This window comes from Magnolia sinica, chromosome 19 (genome assembly GCF_029962835.1).
Source record: "Magnolia sinica isolate HGM2019 chromosome 19, MsV1, whole genome shotgun sequence".
Taxonomy (NCBI): domain Eukaryota; kingdom Viridiplantae; phylum Streptophyta; class Magnoliopsida; order Magnoliales; family Magnoliaceae; genus Magnolia; species Magnolia sinica.
The window spans coordinates 4684949-4703337 of NC_080591.1; the positions used below are offsets into that span (position 1 = coordinate 4684949).

At 41.8% G+C, this 18389-nt stretch overlaps 2 protein-coding genes across 2 annotated transcripts; both read left to right on the forward strand.

Moving 5' to 3' along the window:
• The first annotated feature begins 342 nt into the window (after positions 1-342).
• On the forward strand, positions 343-759 carry LOC131235635 (uncharacterized). Its single transcript, XM_058232897.1, has one exon. The coding sequence runs from the start codon at positions 343-345 to the stop codon at positions 757-759; it is 417 nt and encodes a 138-aa protein (XP_058088880.1).
• A 13817-nt stretch (positions 760-14576) lies between these two features.
• On the forward strand, positions 14577-16444 carry LOC131234928 (transcription factor bHLH162-like). The gene is made up of 3 exons (XM_058231928.1): positions 14577-14784; positions 15415-15750; positions 16183-16444. The coding sequence occupies exons 1-3, from the start codon at positions 14665-14667 to the stop codon at positions 16249-16251; spliced, it is 525 nt and encodes a 174-aa protein (XP_058087911.1). The 5' UTR covers positions 14577-14664; the 3' UTR covers positions 16252-16444.
• The last annotated feature ends 1945 nt before the right edge of the window (positions 16445-18389 follow it).

Genomic DNA, 18389 nt, shown 5'->3' on the forward strand with positions numbered 1-18389 from the left:
CTAGGCAGAGTAGGAGCGCACGAGCGTCTTTCTTCAAGAGTTCCGACAGTTCGATCCACCGCGTTTCCAAGGGGAACCAGACCCGACAATAGCCGAGAGATGGCATTCCGAGGTAGAGAAGATTTTTGATATGATGGCATGTACGACCCAGCAGCGAGTCCAATTGACCATATTTCTTCTCTAGGGTGAGGCCGAGTACTGGTGGAACTTCGTCACTCGTGTTGCAGGGCCTGATTTCGTCTGGACATGGGAGAATTTTATTGATCGATTCGAGCAGCAGTACTTTCCGACCACATTCGTCGTCAGGAAGCGTTAGAGTTCTAGACTCTGGTGTAGGGGGACATGTCCGTGACACAGTATGGGGCTCGTTTTGTGGCTCTATCGAGGTTCGCGCCATATTTAGTTGACGATGAGGGGCGGAAGGCCCGCCTTTTTGAGAACGGCTTATGTTTTGGCCTTAGGAGCCGTGTCGTTGGACAAATGCTCTCGACTTTTGAGCAGGCAGTTCAGAGGGCTCAGATTTATGAGGCGGAATGGAACGATTCGCAGAGGGTTCGTGACCATAGAGGAGACCGGAAGAGGAAGATCCCATCTGGTAGTTTTCAGCAGCAGCGTCGACGGCCACAGAGGCATAGGAACCGTCCATCCTTTCGAGTGCCAGCAGCATCTTCAGCATTACCAAAGAGACCGTTTACAGGTGCTTGCTTCAAATGTGGTGAGATGGGGCATTGTAAGCGTGAGTGCCCCCATTTTCAGTAGCAATGACCTCTTTAGGAGGAACATACACCTCCCCTAGCAGACCTAGAGCTGAATTTATACAACTCTGCAAGACCCTCAGTCGTCAGGAGTCACCGACGATTCGCACAACCGGGCATTATGGCCACCATGTTAGATTAGTCATCGGTGAGATGGTAAGGTTGCAAGGTATCCTAGTTTCGATCGTTTCTGATCGAGGATCTAAGGTTTAGTAGGGGTCACCACAATGTCAGTGAGGCATCTTGGGAGCTCAAGGTTGAGGTTAGAGAGCGCTATTTAAATCCTTATGTAAACTGATTGTGCCTTGACTTATATATGATGTTTCCTCTTCCCTTGTCTGTTCTGTAAATTTTGAGGATGAAATTTTTATTTGGAAGGGAGAGTTGTAAGACCTGTGTCCTATTCCGTACCGTTCCGTAGGCTTCCGTGGTACTCCCGATCAAATTCTGACAACTCTCGAACCGTATCCAACGTTCACACTTGAGCATAAGCTGGGTCCTGCATACTGAAGTCGGCTTGACCCGAAACTTATACCTTAGCGACCGCGCCGTCGCCGCGGTTCTAATGTCGCGACTCGTGCACCAAACTGATACACAGGCAAGGAGATGTGGGTCCGTGTTCATTTCGAAGAAACGCCGCGCGTTGTGAATTTTGAGGAAATCTCTACGATATGTCTCATTAATCAATCAATCATCCAAGTCAATTACATACCATGCCCCAAGTACAACAACTCATCCCTCCTTTTCAAAAGTCAACCCTCTCTCTCCCCTTACCACTCCTCTTTCTACAAAAATCAAATAACACCTTACTTCCTATCCCCTTTTCCTTACAATCACCACATCACCCAACCCTTTAATATTCTTTTTCTCTTTCTCTCATTATATCTCTACTCTCCCAAGCTCCATACGTCCAAGCCTTCCCAAGTAAGGAACAAGTGTGGCCCACTTTCCCCCACCCTCTCATCTCTCATCTCCACCATCAAAACCCCATCAACTACCATTAAAAGTGAAGGCAAGGAGTTTCAATAAGGTGGGTGATCGACCATTAGATTTCATTTTATTTAAAGACCACTTGATGTGGGACTCACAATGATGCATGTAATGTAGTGAGGGGCCCATAGTGGCAGGGTCCCTCTATCTCACTGGTTTTCTCTCTCTCTCTCTCTCTCTCTCTCTCTCTCTCTTTCTCTTTCTTTGGTGAGATGTCTTGTGGCCTCCATGTGCAAGGCGATCTTGGTCGACTGATCGTGAGGCCCACCTTGCAGCGGGTCTATTGGATGGCCTAGATGAAGGAAAAACACAAGTATCATATTGATGTCAATTATGTGGGCCACGTTTATGTGGGACCCACCTTGATTAAAATGTGGGCCACGTACATTTGGGGCCCAACATGATGCCGTGTTTATCCATGCGTCTAGAGTCCAGAGACGCTGGACGTGAAGGCAATTGGGGGTGGCCAACATGGAGAGCGTGTACTGCCATAGGTGTGTACTAATGACAACAAAAAAAAAGGTTTTTTGGGTTGGCCACTTAAGCAGGCCCCACCTTGATGTATCAATCCAATCCACGCCGTCCATTCCATTCCCCACTTGATTTTAGGCGTTGAGCAGAAATTTGAGACCAATCCAATTCTCAAGCGGGTCATACCATAGGAAATAGTGCCATTACCGTTAAAACCCATATTGATTCTTTTATTCGCTAAAAACACGTCGCTTATTAGACTCATTTGGTCGATCATGAGCCGTAGAGTCTAATGAGTGGGGTAGATCCACCTGATGCGGACCCCACCCAGGGAAAACCGCAGAAATAAAAAAATAAAGCAAGCAGCAGATGCTGCTACTGCCATCCAGAGGACAGCGCAGCAGCGTCCTCTGCACCATGGACAGTGGCCAGGGACAGTGGTCCCAGCTGTGGGCCCCACTATGATGGGTTTTGAACATCACCACCGTGCATTGATGGGCCTCCCTTCTAGTTGTGGGCTGCCCCAAACATCAGCCGTACGTGGTGCTCAGGTGGCCCACATCACAGGGAACAGTAGGATTGAACGGCTGCTATTGAAACCCTTTTTGGGTTGTCACAAAAGTTTTGGATCAGATATGAAATTTATTTTTTCTCTACCTCCATTCCGTGTGACCTTACCAACATATTGGACGGTAATGGTGGGCCTCATGTGGAACCCACTATGGTGTATGTGTCATGTCTACACCGTCCACATCACTGGACAGTGGGGTCCCACACGTGCAGCAGCAGCATGGGCTGTGGGGATGTGTTGTATCCACGTCGTTCAAAGGGTGGCCCAATTCCAGTGGCCAGCCACTGCATCACGGTGGCAAATCTCATGGGTCCCGCCATTTCATCTAAACCGTCCATCCATATGGCAGTTTGTCTCAAGGCTTAAGACAAAAGTAAAAATAATAATAAAAAATAATAATAAAACGAGACAGATCTAATTATCAGGTGGACCACACTACAGAAACAGTGGGTTTAGACGCCTACCATTGAAACCCTTTGGGTACAGAAGTTTTGGACTAGTATGATACTTGTTCAAGTCCTTGTGACCTTATGAACAGATTGAATGGAAAATAAATACTACGGTGGGCCCACTCGAATTCAATAGTGGAAATCATTATTATCACTGCCATTTGTGGTATGGTGTAGATGATCCTTGGATATGATTCATTTTTATGATAATACTCTAAAAAGATCTCTATCTATAGATGAATGGTGTGGTTGGTTTGGGCTCATTCAACTTGGCCCATTTGACTCGGCTCATTTGGAACGGCGCACTTTGATAAATATAAGGCCCATGTGATTAGGCCCATCTTGATGTGTTTGTGGACCGTTGTTGAGGCCCACTTTGATATATATATATATATATATATATGTATGTATAAGGCCCATATGATGGGGCCCACTTATTTGAATCTGAGGCGCATTGTGACATGTATTAGGCCCATGACGCATGGCCCTTTTAATGTATTCGAGGCCCATGGGCAAGGCCCGATGTGATGTATTCGAGGCCTATGGGCAAGGCCCAATATGATGTATTCGAGGCTCATGGGTAAGGCCTAATGTCATGTATTCGAGGCCCTTGTGCGAGGCCGTGGGGCCATTATGTGTTTGGTTCTATGTGGACTGCCCCTTGGGAGAAATGTTGGTTAAATGTCCACATTGATGGGCAATGATTGTTAGATGTCCACATTGTGACCTTCCCTTAGGCCTTGATAGGATTCTGACCGATTGCTGATTATCAATCGAGGCCGATTATTGATTCTGATTTGTCGTGGCCGATTGCCGAATATCGATCGAGGGCGATTTTCGATTCTGATTTGTCATGGCCAATTGACCGATTAGCGATTGAGGTCGATTATTGTGACCGATTGCCGATTCCGAGTATCAAGGCCGATTATCGATCGATTCTGATTGTCGTGGCCGTTTACTGATTCTGATTGTCGAAGCCGATTGACCAAATAGCGATCGAGGCCGATCATCGTGACCGATTGCCAATCGTCGTGGTCGATTGACCAATTAGCGAATCGAGGCCGATTACCGTGGCCAATTGCTAATTCTGATTATTGAGGCCGTTTTCGACTGCCGATGCCGACTACCGAGGCTAATTTTAATTGTCGAAACTGATTGACAAGACCCATGGAGATGTATATTCAGCCCGTGTTGAAGGTCTATTGTGATGTGTTTTAGGTTCTTTGTGAGGCGATGGGTCTACCATACGTTAGACTCTATGTGAGTCATCCCTTGGGGGCAATGTTGGTTAAATGTCCACATTGTCAAGGACGATTGTTGATGCCGGTTATTGATACTGATTTATGAGTATGTGATAGAATAACATCATGTGACTTCGCAATGGCTAAGATTTCGGTTGGAGTGCATGACTTACCTGAGATCAGGAGTTTACCACATTGAGTCTGACTATCCAAATTTATGTATGGGACTGGTTTGGATAGAAGTCCCTTATGCTGGACCCCATAGCCTGTGATATTACGCACTATCATCCCGACTTCACACTCTAGCATGATCATTCCATTTGCACCGCATATTGCATTACATTTGCGGCATATGGTATTTTGGGTTACTATGTCTATGCATTTATACAGCCTAGACACGGCTGACGGTATTTATGGATTTATTAGGATTTGCGTGTTGCATTGTATCATCGGCATTTGATATTTGGTTTGCTGTCTCCGCATTGCATAGCTGATCTACATTGCTTCATCAGTATATTATATTTCTAAGGCTGATGGTATTTATAGGCCTATTAGTATATTTACGCTTTACTTTGATATGGTATGATTTATGAGCTTATCAGTATTTTCTGCTTACTTTGATTACTTTGATATTGCTTACTTGGCACTACCTTGTGCACACACTTTCATCATCCACTAAGCTTTCTATAAGCTTATGCACGATAGATGCGTACAGGTAATATTAGGTTGTAGCAGCATTGAGCTTGGAGCGTGCAGCGGACTTATGGAGCTTTGATTTTTGACATATGTATTTCCCTTTCATCACTGTATTCAACTAGATATATTAGTGGATATGTGATGGTGATGTTGCTTTTGTGATTTGGGTAAACTTGTGGTTATGCTTCTTAAGAGATAAATGTACGTTGAAAAAAAAATCTCCTTGTCGGATCCCAGGATCGGAACCTGGCATACGAGCGCTGGGAGCTGAGAATGGGGTATTACGGAGGCTGTCGGCATCAGATTCGGCGATCGAGATTCCTTTGAATCCGATTGTCTGGTTTGGGGTGTGATAGGCTAGGCGAAGTAGAGAGATATTTTGATTATATGGACGTGCCAGATCATAAAAGGGTAAAATTGGTAGCGTTTAAATTAAAACCTGGTGCTTCTGCATGGTGGGAACAATTACAACTCTCACGAGCCTGCCAGAACAAGGCGCCCATCTCATCATGGCCGCGGATGAGACGTCTTCTTCGATCACGATTTCTCCCCAGTGACTATGAGCAGATATTATTCTAGCAATATTAAAATTGCCGACAAAGAAATCAAACCGTCACAGATTACACTGAAGAATTTCAACGGTTGGCTACACGAAATGATCTGTCAGAATCTGAGTCATAGAAGGTGGCACGATTTATAGGTCGGTTACGACCGACAATTCAGGACCGAGTTCAGATATACCAAGTCGGGATCGTGGATGAAGAAGTTCAATTGGTGGGTAGGGCAGAAACATAACTTGCAAGAGCTCCTGCTCATCCATATCCTTCAACTCGACCCCCCATGACGGGTCCCACGTAGGATCCAGTGCTGGCATGAGGAAAAGATCCAGTAGGAGAACATCCTCAACCTCCTACAATCGCAAATCGTGATACGGAGAGCGGCTCATTCAGACCTCAACGTGTAGCACCCACAACAGCGGGTCCGAGTAGGATTCCAAATCCTTATGCTCGGCCAAGGTCGAACAATTGTTACCGCTGTGGCCAATCAGGCCACTTATCAAACACTTGTCATCAACGTCCCGCAGCACACTTAATTATAAACGAAAGGGGCACTGAAGATGAGGTACAGAAGAAGACCATGACTTTGATGAACATGAACAAACCACTGAAGAAATAACAGGTAGTGATGAAGTGACGGGCGAGGATCGTGGCAAATTTCTAGTTGTGAGGCGATTACTGTATGCCCTACGAAAGGAATTACATCCACAGTGACACAATATATTTTGTACTCGGTGCACTGTCAACGGAAAGGTCAGTGATGTGATCATAGACAGTGGTAGTAGCGAGAACATCGTCTCAAGAATGATGGTAGACAAGTTGCAGCTACCAACAACGAAGCATCCTTCCCCGTACTCAATTGGCTAGATAAAAAAAAGGTGAATGAGACCAAAGTAACTAAACAATTTAATTGGCAAAAATTATAGGATTAAATACTTTGTGACGTGATCGACATGGAAGCTTGTCATATGCTACTCGGTCGACCCTGGCAGTCGAACCGTGATGCGACCCATCGAGGATGAGATAATGTCTACATATTCGTCAAGGATAGTCGAAAAATAATCCTTGCCCCTATGGCACTAGAGAACCACCCTGAAGTTTCTAAAGTGGAGGAGAGTTCCCTCTTGACCATTTAAAAATTTATGAAAGAATCCAAGGAAACCGACGAGGTATACGCCGTAATGGTGAAGGGCGAGAAAGAGGAACCCTCAAACATCCCTCAAAGCTTAAGACTATTGCTAAACGAATTCAAAGAAATCTGGCCTGAGGATCTACCTGATAGATTGCCCCCCATGAGGGACATCCAACATCACATAGACATCGTCTCTGGGGCTAACTTGCCCAACCGCCCTCATTATCGGATGAGTCCGAAGGAGTGTGAGATATTTCAGGGGCAAGTGGAGGAATTGATCAGTAAGGGTCTCTTGAGAGAGAGTATGAGCCCATGTACCGTACCAGCATTATTAACGCCAAAAAAAGATGGAAGCTAGCGCATGTAAGTCGATAGTCGGACAATAAACAAAATTACTATCAAGTATCGGTTCTCAATACCACGGTTGGATGACATGCTCGATATGCTAGAAGGGGCCAAGGTGTTCTCTAAACTAGATCTAAGGAGCGGGTACCATCAGATTTGTATCCGACCCGGTAATAAGTGGAAAACGGCATTCAAGACCAATGAAGGGTTGTTTGGGTGGTTGGTCATGCCCTTCGGCCTATCGAACGCACCAAGTACTTTTATGTGTCTAATGAATCAAGTTCTAAAATTGTTCACTGGATAATTTGTGGTAGTATATTTTGATGGCATATTGATATATAGCCAGGATGAGGCGGAGCACAGGAAATATCTCAGGCAGGTGCTGCAGGTCCTAGAAATTAACAAGTTGTACCTCAACTTGAAGAAGTGTAGTTTTTTAACTGACAGCTTGTTGTTTTTAGGATTTGTTGTAACGTCCACAGGCATTCGTGTGGACGATGAAAAGGTGAGAGCTATTAGGGAATGACCGATCCCAATAAACATTCATGAGGTGAGGAGTTTTCACGGGTTAGCAACCTTTTATCATCGATTTGTGCGAGATTTTAGCACCATAGTCGCGCCTATAACAGATTGCATGAAAAAAGGACCGTTCCAGTGGATCGATAAAGCTGATAAGAGCTTTCATGAGATCAAGCATCGTTTGTTTACAACATCAGTCTTGGTACTTCCTAATTTTGACAAATTGTTTGAGGTTGAGTGTGACGCTTCATACACCGGAATTGGGGGAGTATTATCACAGGAAGGCAGGCTGGTGGCCTTCTACAGCGAGAAGTTTTACGAAGCCCGAAAGAAGTGGTTGACTTATGAGCTTGAGTTGTACGCAGTTGTTCAGGCGTTACGACATTGGCGACATTATCTGATTCAAAGAGAGTTTGTTCTGTATACTGACCATCAAGCATTAAAGTTTATTAATAGTCAGACTAACGTGAATCGTGTGCATGCTAGATGAGTTGCGTTTTTGCAAGAATTCACGTTCGTTCTGAAGCATAAGTCAGGGCAGCAGAACAAGGTGGCTGATGCACTTAGCCGTCATGCATCACTATTTGTTACGATGAGCAACAAGGTGGTCGGCTTCGACTGTCTTAAGGAGCTGTATGTCGAGGATGAGGACTTCAAAGATTCTTGGGTGAAGTGCTAAGAAGGTCACCCCAGTGATCTTCATATATAGGATGATTTTCTCTTTAAAGAGAATCGATGTGCATCCCCCAAAGTTCTCTGAGGGAGCAGATTATTCAGGAGCTACATGGAGGTGGCCTCGGTGGACGCCTTGGGCGAGACAAGACTCAAGCTCTTGTGGAAGAGCGGTATTATTGGCTGCAATTAGTACGTGATGTGGGAAAAGTCGTACAACGTTGTCATATTTGTCAGATCTCCAAGGGACAATCTCAGAATACGGGCCTCTACACCCCGTTACCTATGCCTGACGGTTATTAGGAGGATTTATCAATGGACTTTGTGCTTGGTCTCCCACGAACACAACGCGGTATGGATTTAGTGTTCATGGTGGTAGATCCTTTTTCTAAGATGACACACTTTATCCTATGTAAAAAGACCCTCGATGTAACACATGTGACAAATTTATTCTTCAGGGAGGTCGTACGGCTATACGGAGTCCCCAAGACCATTATTTCTGATCGTGACATGAATTTCATTAGCCACTTTTGGCGGACTTTATGGACTCGATTCGATACACAACTTCAATTCAACAGTACTTACCACCCACAGACTGATGGGCAGATCGAAGTTGTGAATCGTACGTTGGAAAACTTCCTTCGCTGTATTTCAGGAGAAAAAACAAAGTAGTGAGATTTGGTCTTGTCTCAAGCAGAATTTGCATTCAACAATATGGTGAATCGCTCGACAAGGAAATCACCGTTCCAAATTATCTATGGACGAGTGCCTCGCCACACACTTGACTTGGTCCCTCTGCCCAAGCACCCAGGCACGAGTATTACAGCAAAACATATGGCAGACAAGATCATGGGCATCCATGCAGAAGTGTAGACCAAGCTACATGCCTCGAACAAGAAGTATAAGGAATAAGCGGACAAGCACCGGTGACAAAAAGTGTTCGAGGTGGGCGACCACGTTATGGTCCATCTGCGCAAATAGAGATTTCCGACCGGGACGTACAACAAGTTGAAAAATAAGAAGATTGGACCTGTCCCAATCATTCGAAAGATCAATGACAATGCTTATGTTGTTGATCTTCCAGATGACATGGCGATCTCACGGACTTTCAACGTCGCGGACCTGACCGAATATCATGAACCAGCGCAGGATGAGAACTCGAGGACGAGTTCTTTTGAAGTGGAGGGGACTGATGTAGAGCAGGTCACGGACAGTTTCATGGCCAAGATGGATCAGAAAAGGCCCAGTTGACGACAGAAGTGATCCAGACTGTTGGACCTTAGATCGGGCGTATCTCGCAATCCGAAATGAGTTACCTAACGTAAAATATATGATTTTGGGGTAGAACGAACTACTTTAGCCAACCAACCTTGCCACGTCGGGTTGCACAATCCGGAATTGTGAAAAACCCCTAGATCGACGGTCGTTTCCCTGCTTTAATTTCATTTTTACTATAAATAGTAAGTTTTAGTTTGATTATAACTCTTCATCCGTCGGGCTTTAGGAGTTGCGTCCAACGTGAAAAGAGCTTAGAATAATTAAGGGAACGGTTTGGTGAAGCCAAATAGGACACTTACTATTTTTGGCCGAAAACCTTGCGCACTAGTAGACATCACGACCGTCTATAAATAGTAAGTCGCGGATTCTAGAAGTTTTAGTTGTAGTTTGATTCTGATTTCTTTCCCATTGCTTGGTACCCCTATTTAAAGGGTTGTGAACTCGTTTTTAGTCATCAATTAATCAGTTTCGTATTTCTTAGAATTTATTTCTATTTTCTACTTTCTTTCCTCGTGGATTCGAGAAGTTTCTGTGAGGAGTCCAGAGAAGCTTTGTGGATTCGGAGTAGTTATCCTCATCACGTTCATCCCTGTGTCACTAGCATTAAAAACTTGGTCGGGGCATACAACTTTTGGATCAAGCTGATATTTGAGTTTTCCTTTCCTCTAGATTTGTGTGACCTTGTAAACACATTAGATGACAAATAAACATCATGGTCAACCTTAGGAAAGTTTCAATAGTGGGCCTCATTTTCCCCTTAACTTTCTATAGTATAGTATACTTAGAGCTTTGGATCTGCTTCAATTTTTGCTCATATTTTAGATCAAAGTCGTGAAATGAATGGACATATATAATGGATATAACACATATACAGTGATGGACCTAAAGATCTTTGCCTCATAGCTAGCTTCTAGGTTTTTAGCGTTGAAAGAAGGTAAAGTTGATATTTAAGAAAATATTTTAATTCAAAATCATTTAAAATCACTTACTGTATTTAGTCTTAAGCATTAAGCTAAAGGAGAAAAGCTTAAAAATGAATATATATATATATATATATATATATATATATTCCAGTAAAAATTCTAATTAAGTCTTAAACTTTTGAATTTGCCAAATGATCTAAATTAAAAAAATAAAAAAATAAAAAACTGAAAACTGCCTATTTAAAACATATACATTGGAATTAAGTTTTACCAAATTGGCCTTGAGCTGCCTCCAACTTAACATTGCAGAAGTTGATTAGACAGCATATGCCTTTATAGCTGTCCGAGATAAGGCAAAGCTACAGTCCAAGGTGGACAGATCAATTTCATATGGGTTGAATGACTCATTTTTAACCTAAGTCTATTGTCCAGTCAAATTCTGCAATACTTATCTTTAATAGAAGTATATTGTCCAATCAAATTCTAGGGGTCAATAGGCAAAAAGGAGCTTAATCTGGGGAAGGCAGTATCCAATTCCCGTTGGATTGGAGGCCACTTTCCTGCGCAGATGGCGCACACAATCTTTTGCGTTATCAATGGAGGAATAGACTTTTGATACTCTTGCAGAGAGTGATGGTTCATACTCATAGACTCACTAGACCCACAAGACATGGGTGTAACTCAATTAAACTATTAAAATCATGGACCCACTTTAGGTCAAGAGGAAGCTGAGGGTGAAACTGAATTGATTCCCTCAGCAATTGATGGACATCTTAAAATGAGAGAAATCATAAACAATCCTTATTCAACAAAGTTGTACCTTGATCAAAGGTTAGGATCACTCAATCCATCTGATTTTACCGAGTATGGTTTTTTCTTCAGTGGGTCCCACTATTTGGACGGTTTATTTTGGGCTGAATCATGCCGTGCATACGACATCTGGATGCATGCGCGTAAACCATTCAACTTCTTTCAGAATAATATATTAATAACAAGTACTGATCACCTGCAGGCTGACTACTTGTCATACGGGCTCACCTTTTTTACACAACATGCCATACGCATAAGACATCTATACCATCCAAACGGTAACACCCGTCATGAAAGATCAGTCATGTCAAGAATCATGCTGATCCATTCATCAGATGGCCCACAATTTTATGATGAGTAAGAATATCGTATTGGGTACTACCCCGCCTGTCCAGAGCTCGGCAGAGGCAGGGCCTCTGAGGGGCCATTGTGATGTATGGGTTTCATCCACACCGTTAATCTATTTTTCTATATCGTTTTAGGGTATAAAACAAAAAATATGGTACATCTCAAGTGGCCCACAGTGGGGATTGAGAGCCCACTACAAAATATTTCTTGAGAGCCATTGAAGTTTAGAATCAAGTTGATATTTATGTTTTTCCTTCATCCATGTGAGCTTATGAACAGGTTGGATGGCAAATAAAGCTCCGTGGCAAAGGTTTCGGTGTTATGCGTCGTTATCACCACTTCTTCCTGTGGTGTAGCCTAGTTGAGCCATGGATCTTTCTTATTTTTGGGCTTATATCCTAACATAATAGGGAAAAATGGATGAATGGTGTGGATAAAACACATACATAATGATGGCCCCTGAGACCACCTGCATGTGCCGAGGTATGGACCTCCGTTCATTCTACATTCTTTCCGAACACCGTTTCATTCTCCACTCTTTCCACGAATTGGATTGCGTACTGAGACTCAGTACGCTCTTATCGTACTGAGTAAACTCAGTTGGGCCCACCGCGAATGCGTGTGGTTTATCCACTCCGTCCATTCGTTTTTCCAGATCATTTTATGGGTTCAATCCAAAATTGATACATATACAAAGCTCAAGTGGACCATACCACTGGAAAAAGTGGAAATATTGATTTCAACCGTTGAAGACTTTCTAAGACCCCCAGTGATGTTTATTTGTCATCCAACCTGTTCATAAGATAAGAAAGACATGGATAAAGGGAAAACACAAATATCAGCTTGATCTAAAACTTCTGTTCTCCCCAAGAAATTTTCAACGGTAGATGTTCAATTCACACTGTTTCCAGTGGTGTGGTCCATTTGATGTTTGTGTATATTCCAATTTTTGCATAAAAACCTAAAATTATGTGTTAAAAGAGATGGACGGAGTGGATATAATTTATGAATGACACTGGGGCCTACGAAGTTTACTCAGTACGCTTACCAAACTGAGTTACTCAGTACACAATCCGCTTCCCTCTTTCCAACTATGCGGCCCACTTGAACAGATTAAATATTTTTGGAAAAAATATTATTTAACCTTTGATTTTTTGAGATATTTTTGGAAAAATCTAGCTAGAGATAAGAATATTTTATTATCTATGAGGTAATAATTTAAAATTTTTGATACACATTATATTATATTATTTAAAAGTTAAAATAATTCTATATTACTATTGTGATAGTTTCACGAAAAAATCGCAAGAAATTCAAAATCGTCGATATTTTAGGAACTATCATTCAGTTAATTTATTGCGAAAAATTCATGGAATTTTCGCAATCTCGGCAGTTCTCATGCGTTAAATTCTTCTCGTAAGGTTATCTGCATTAGAATAGTCCCTTGGTGCAAAATAGCACAAATCTACTATTCCCATACATCGAGTCAGACCATCAGCTTTCCATTGATTTCAACGGTTTAGCTCACCTAATGGGTGGACCGTCCTGATTTTCATTCCAAGCGATCTTTTTGGTTGGGCCCACCTTTTTCATGGCTCGGCGGTACAACACAAGTGACCCGTTCACAGAGAAGAAAACAAATATATGAACGTCCGGATATGCAGTGTCCTTAAACAATATTCCATGCAAGTGGGGCCACGATCCAACAATCCAGACCATTGATACGGTGGGCTATAGAGATCATCTATCGCGCACATCCCAAAGATCTGCCGGATTGGAAGATCCTAGACAATAACTCTTTTTTTTTTCTATTGGAAGATCCTATCTTTCTATTCACAGTCAATAGATCAAAATGCCAGATCCTTACCAGGACATGTTCCATCCATAGCGAGTTGCACCAGATCAACGGCATGGATCACATGCTAAGATAATCCGATCATTTGAACCGTCCATATTCTCGTTACTACTATAAATTAGCGATTATCGCATAACCGTGATTCCCCAATGATCATATAAATCTTGCAGTTGAATAAGAGCCGTTGAAGCTTTTCTTTTCATTTTTTCTGAATTCTTTTACAGGGAGTAACCGTTCAGCGTAATTTTCTTATGGTATCCTGAATATCATAGGTTCCACAAAATGGACGGTTAGGATCAATGGTACCCTCAGCATGTGCATCCAGTGTGCGGCCATACAAGATCCACCCCGAGTCGTGACAGAAATCCTCGAATAGGTTTATCCAAACACACGCGAGGTATAGAAATACGGTACATTGGCACTTTATCCTTTGAATATGGGTCATTTACCATGATCTAAACCGTTTATATTACAATTTTAACTTTTTATGCTGAAAATATAACAAATAAAATTTAAATTGGATTATTTCAACATTTTGATTATTTGGCTTTATTGCATTGAACATGAACAGTCACCATAAACTTTGTATAATCAACGGTCTAAAATTTTCGATCTGATATTTTCTTTTGTTAAACCCAAATCCAAAAAGAGCCCTATCAAATAGACGGTTTACAACATCAGTGGAAAAGATGGCAATCGAAAGGCTAGAGTCCCAACGCATCTTATTACTGTCCATCGGGATGTATTGTATATGGTCGGTGGACACGCGTAAGGGAGAGCAGTCAGTCAGCAGAGCCGCCAATGTCACGTCGTCTTTAGTAAGACCCTCTAATATTAAAAAAATGGTGTGGGCCCACCATTAATATGGCCCACCACCATTCTTGTCATCTCCTCCCCTTTAAATAGGCCACCAATTTCACCACAAGAAGAAAGAACATACGCTCACTCGATCAAATCAGTTTCCCTTCTTCTTGTATTTGTTAAAAAAAAAAAAAAAGAATTTCTTTCTATTGCAATCCTCTTCTCTTGTGTGTCCAAACAAGGCCAAAAACATGAAGAGCTGCTCGACTTCAACCAAACTAGAACGCAAGGCAATTGAGAAGAATAGGAGAATTCACATGAAAAGCTTGTGTTTCAAGCTTGCTTCTCTCATCCCATCCCACTATCCAAAGGTTTGTTTAAATACCCATTGCGAAACGAGATTCGTTGCATTTGGATGCGCTCCTGAATCGAATTGCTATTACAAGCCTGATGAAGTGGGGATTACCAAGTTGTATTTTACATCCTCACAATTCAGTTTGGGGTTGGGTCCGAATCCAAGGACTTCTTCCTCATCAAGAATACTAGGAAAGATCATCTGTTTTTGGTGATCACTCTCTTAATTAAGCTTGAATTTTTGCAATTCAATTCACTTGTCGATCCAAACACGCCCTTTTGTTAATTAGTTTAGTTCACCGCATCTTCATGAAGTGTTAAACGGTTAATCTTTAACGGTCCTGATCATCGTGATGTTTGTGGTCTACTTAGAAATCGAGCACCCAATTCCTAGTCTCAAAGAGAGAGAGAGAGAGAGAGAGAGAGAGAGAGAGAGAGAGATTACATAATCGATTAGGAATGAAATTTACTAACTTCAACAGCATATTAGGTACTCGATTGTATGTATCTTATGCACAACGTCAGGATTCCTTGAATCATAACCATAGATCTTATTGCTAACACGGTCCCTAGAAAGGGAAGACAGTTGCAAATTATGATTTTATGAAACAAAGATTGATTTTCTTTTCTTTTATTCTTTGTATCAGGAAGGGCTATCGCAACAAGATCAGGTGGATCTAGCGGCAGCCTATATACAGAAATTGCAGGCGAAGATTGAAGGATTGAAGGAGAAAAGAGATTTAGCCATGAGCATCGACGGAATTAACAAATATATGAGGGGAGGGATGATGATAGGCGTGGGATCACCCATTATTGAAGTGAGAGACTTGGGTTCTACTTTGGAGGTGGTTTTGATCAGCGGGTTGGATAGAAAATTCACAACCTGTGATGTTATTAGTGTTCTTGAGGAGGAAGGAGTTGATGTTGTGAGCGCCAACTTCTCCTTCACGGCTGACAAGGTTATCTACATAATCCATTCTCAGGTAATTACAGAATGTTCTTGGTTACGTCTGTGAAATCAAGGCAATCCAGACCTTCTGAATTGTGGCACCCTTGTGGATTGAGCAAAGCACAAAATTCATATGCATGATTGATCTTTTAATCATCAGATATTTCATTTGCAAGATTTGGAATAGGGACAATTTATCTCTTAGCCATATTTTTTAGCCAGAAATTGGATGGCCATTGCCATTTAGTCGTGCTTTTGGGCTATTTGATCCTCAGTGGGTCCCAAACTTTGGACTGTATGGATTGAATTGGATGTATGGTCTGTATATTGTGGATGAAAGCCAACAACTTTAAAATGGCAGTGAACTACTTGTTCCTTACAAAATTTGCTTTTTCATCGTTATTTTGGGATTGCTAAATATAGAGATTTATAAAGACAATGAAGCTGAATTTCTTTTCTTTTGCAGGTCACAAACTCTAGAGTGGGTTTTGAAAGTGGAAGGGTGTATCAGAAACTGAAGGATCTGGTCCATTGATCTCTTTAGATGCTATTTACACTACTAGTCTGTGGTACTGATGCAACAACCAAAGTAGGAAAATGAGAGAGAGAGAGAGAGAGAGAGAGAGAGAGAGAGAGAGAGAGAGAGAGAGAGAGAGAGAGAGAGAGTTGTGTGTATTTGGGTTTGGGGCATGACATCAAGGGAATAATCTAGTATGTATAGCTTATGCATGTATATGTCTCTCAAACTCATCTTAGTTAATACTAAAGTACTTTTACCATGTGGAAATATATGGTTGCATATCTCTCTTTCAAGAATGCTAGTAATTTCATTGATGAAAATCATTCGGCTCGTTGACAATTTGATGATGGCAGTGATAATCTGATCAAATGCTGGTGACGATGTGTGCAGCACCGTTAAGTTGGTGATCTCCAGTAGCTTGCAAGGATTTTCTGAAACAGCAACTTGGTATTTTTAGGCTGTATGATCTTCTTTACCATTGGCCAGAGTTTTTATAGCCATTGTTTCTTCCATTTCGATCTTTCCACTGCTCCTGTGTAGTGGAAAGGGCCCTCATCGTGTAGCAATCGTTTTCGTCATTCAGTTGCTAATGGGATGAAGATAAGCCTAATGGGAGTGTATTTTACCCTTTCAATGGAGGCCGTTTTGCCACTGTATCCATGTGAAAAGACTTGCATGCCAACACTGTTATCATATTTGTAGAGCCACAAATGCAAACAATTAAATTTTGTACAGGCCAGGACTGACCACAAGCATAAAAGGCACTTCAATCTGTTATTTTGATTGAATGGTAAAGATGGGTTTGCAAAGGAAATATATAGCACTTTAATCATCTTGATGGTTTTAGAACTTATGGATGTCAAATCACTACAAAGTTCTAAAAGCCCGAGTTATATCAAGGGACTTAACACTCCAACACTCCCTGCACCCACACGTGCAGGGTGGAACTCCGCATCGGATTATACTGGCAAGGATGGAGGAACACTCAACTCACACTATAAACAAGGTGGGAGAACATACTAAAGGAGGCATATTTGCTGCTCCCCATATTCGAAAACTTGACCATCCACTATAAGTCTATGTCAAATGACCACTTATTCTAAAAGCTTGAGCTATTATAGGATGGTGTATCAATGTATATCACGGCCGGGACTTAACAGTCCAACAACAGACACTTAAACTTTGATTGAATTTTATGCCTAAATAAAGATTGCCTAGGGTTTTTGATGTTGTTGTTGTTAAGGTGATTATGTTTTTTTATTGGTGCAACTGTTGTTGTTGTTGTTGTTTCTATTTATGTTGTTGTTTGATTGTTGCTATTGCTGTTTCTGTTGTTTTTGTTATTGAGGCTGATGATGTTTTCCTTGTTTTTTTTCTATTTCTTTTTTTTTTGATGATTTGTTGCTGTTGCAGTTGTTTGTGGTTGTCGTGTTGTTTCTGTACTTGTTTTTGTTTCCCAGAGAGCTAGTCGCAAGATAATGAATCATACCTGCTTCTCGAATGTTATCTCCTAGAAGCAAATATGGCTATGGGTGGCATTTTGTTCCATGGCTTCTAATCTCATCAGCTTCTTTCCAATTCAACATCTCAGATTCTAGAACATGGAATCGAATGATAAGAGCTGCTTGCATGCTTTTAGTCTTTACCGCCTTGTAATTTGTCTTTCTTGATCTGACTAAAAGGTAAAGTAGAGTTTTTCTTGGATGTTCTTAAAACTAAAGGTTATCATTGTTATGATACTCTTATTAAGTGGTCATGGTCATACAACCACATTCCATATACCTTTTTTTTTCATGTGTCCATGACTTCCAATGTGTCTATTTATATACCAGTGCATTTATTCTATGCCGCCTCATTTACCGGTCCATTTCTTCTATGCCGCCTAATTGTACAGCTTCCTGTAATAACTCATTTACTTATTTCCTCCCATTAGCTTTTGTCCCGTCGAACAGGACCTCCAAAGTGTAACCACGGGCTTCTCTTTTAGGGAACCTAATGGGCTGTTGAAGAATAGGCTGGAAATATGACAAATGGATGGCATTCGTTCTACAATGTTAAGAGAGTATCTAAATTCATTAGAGACGTTGAAACGATCTCATGCCCAAGAGTTATTCACAAGAGTATGGTATTGATTATAAGGAGACTTCTACCTC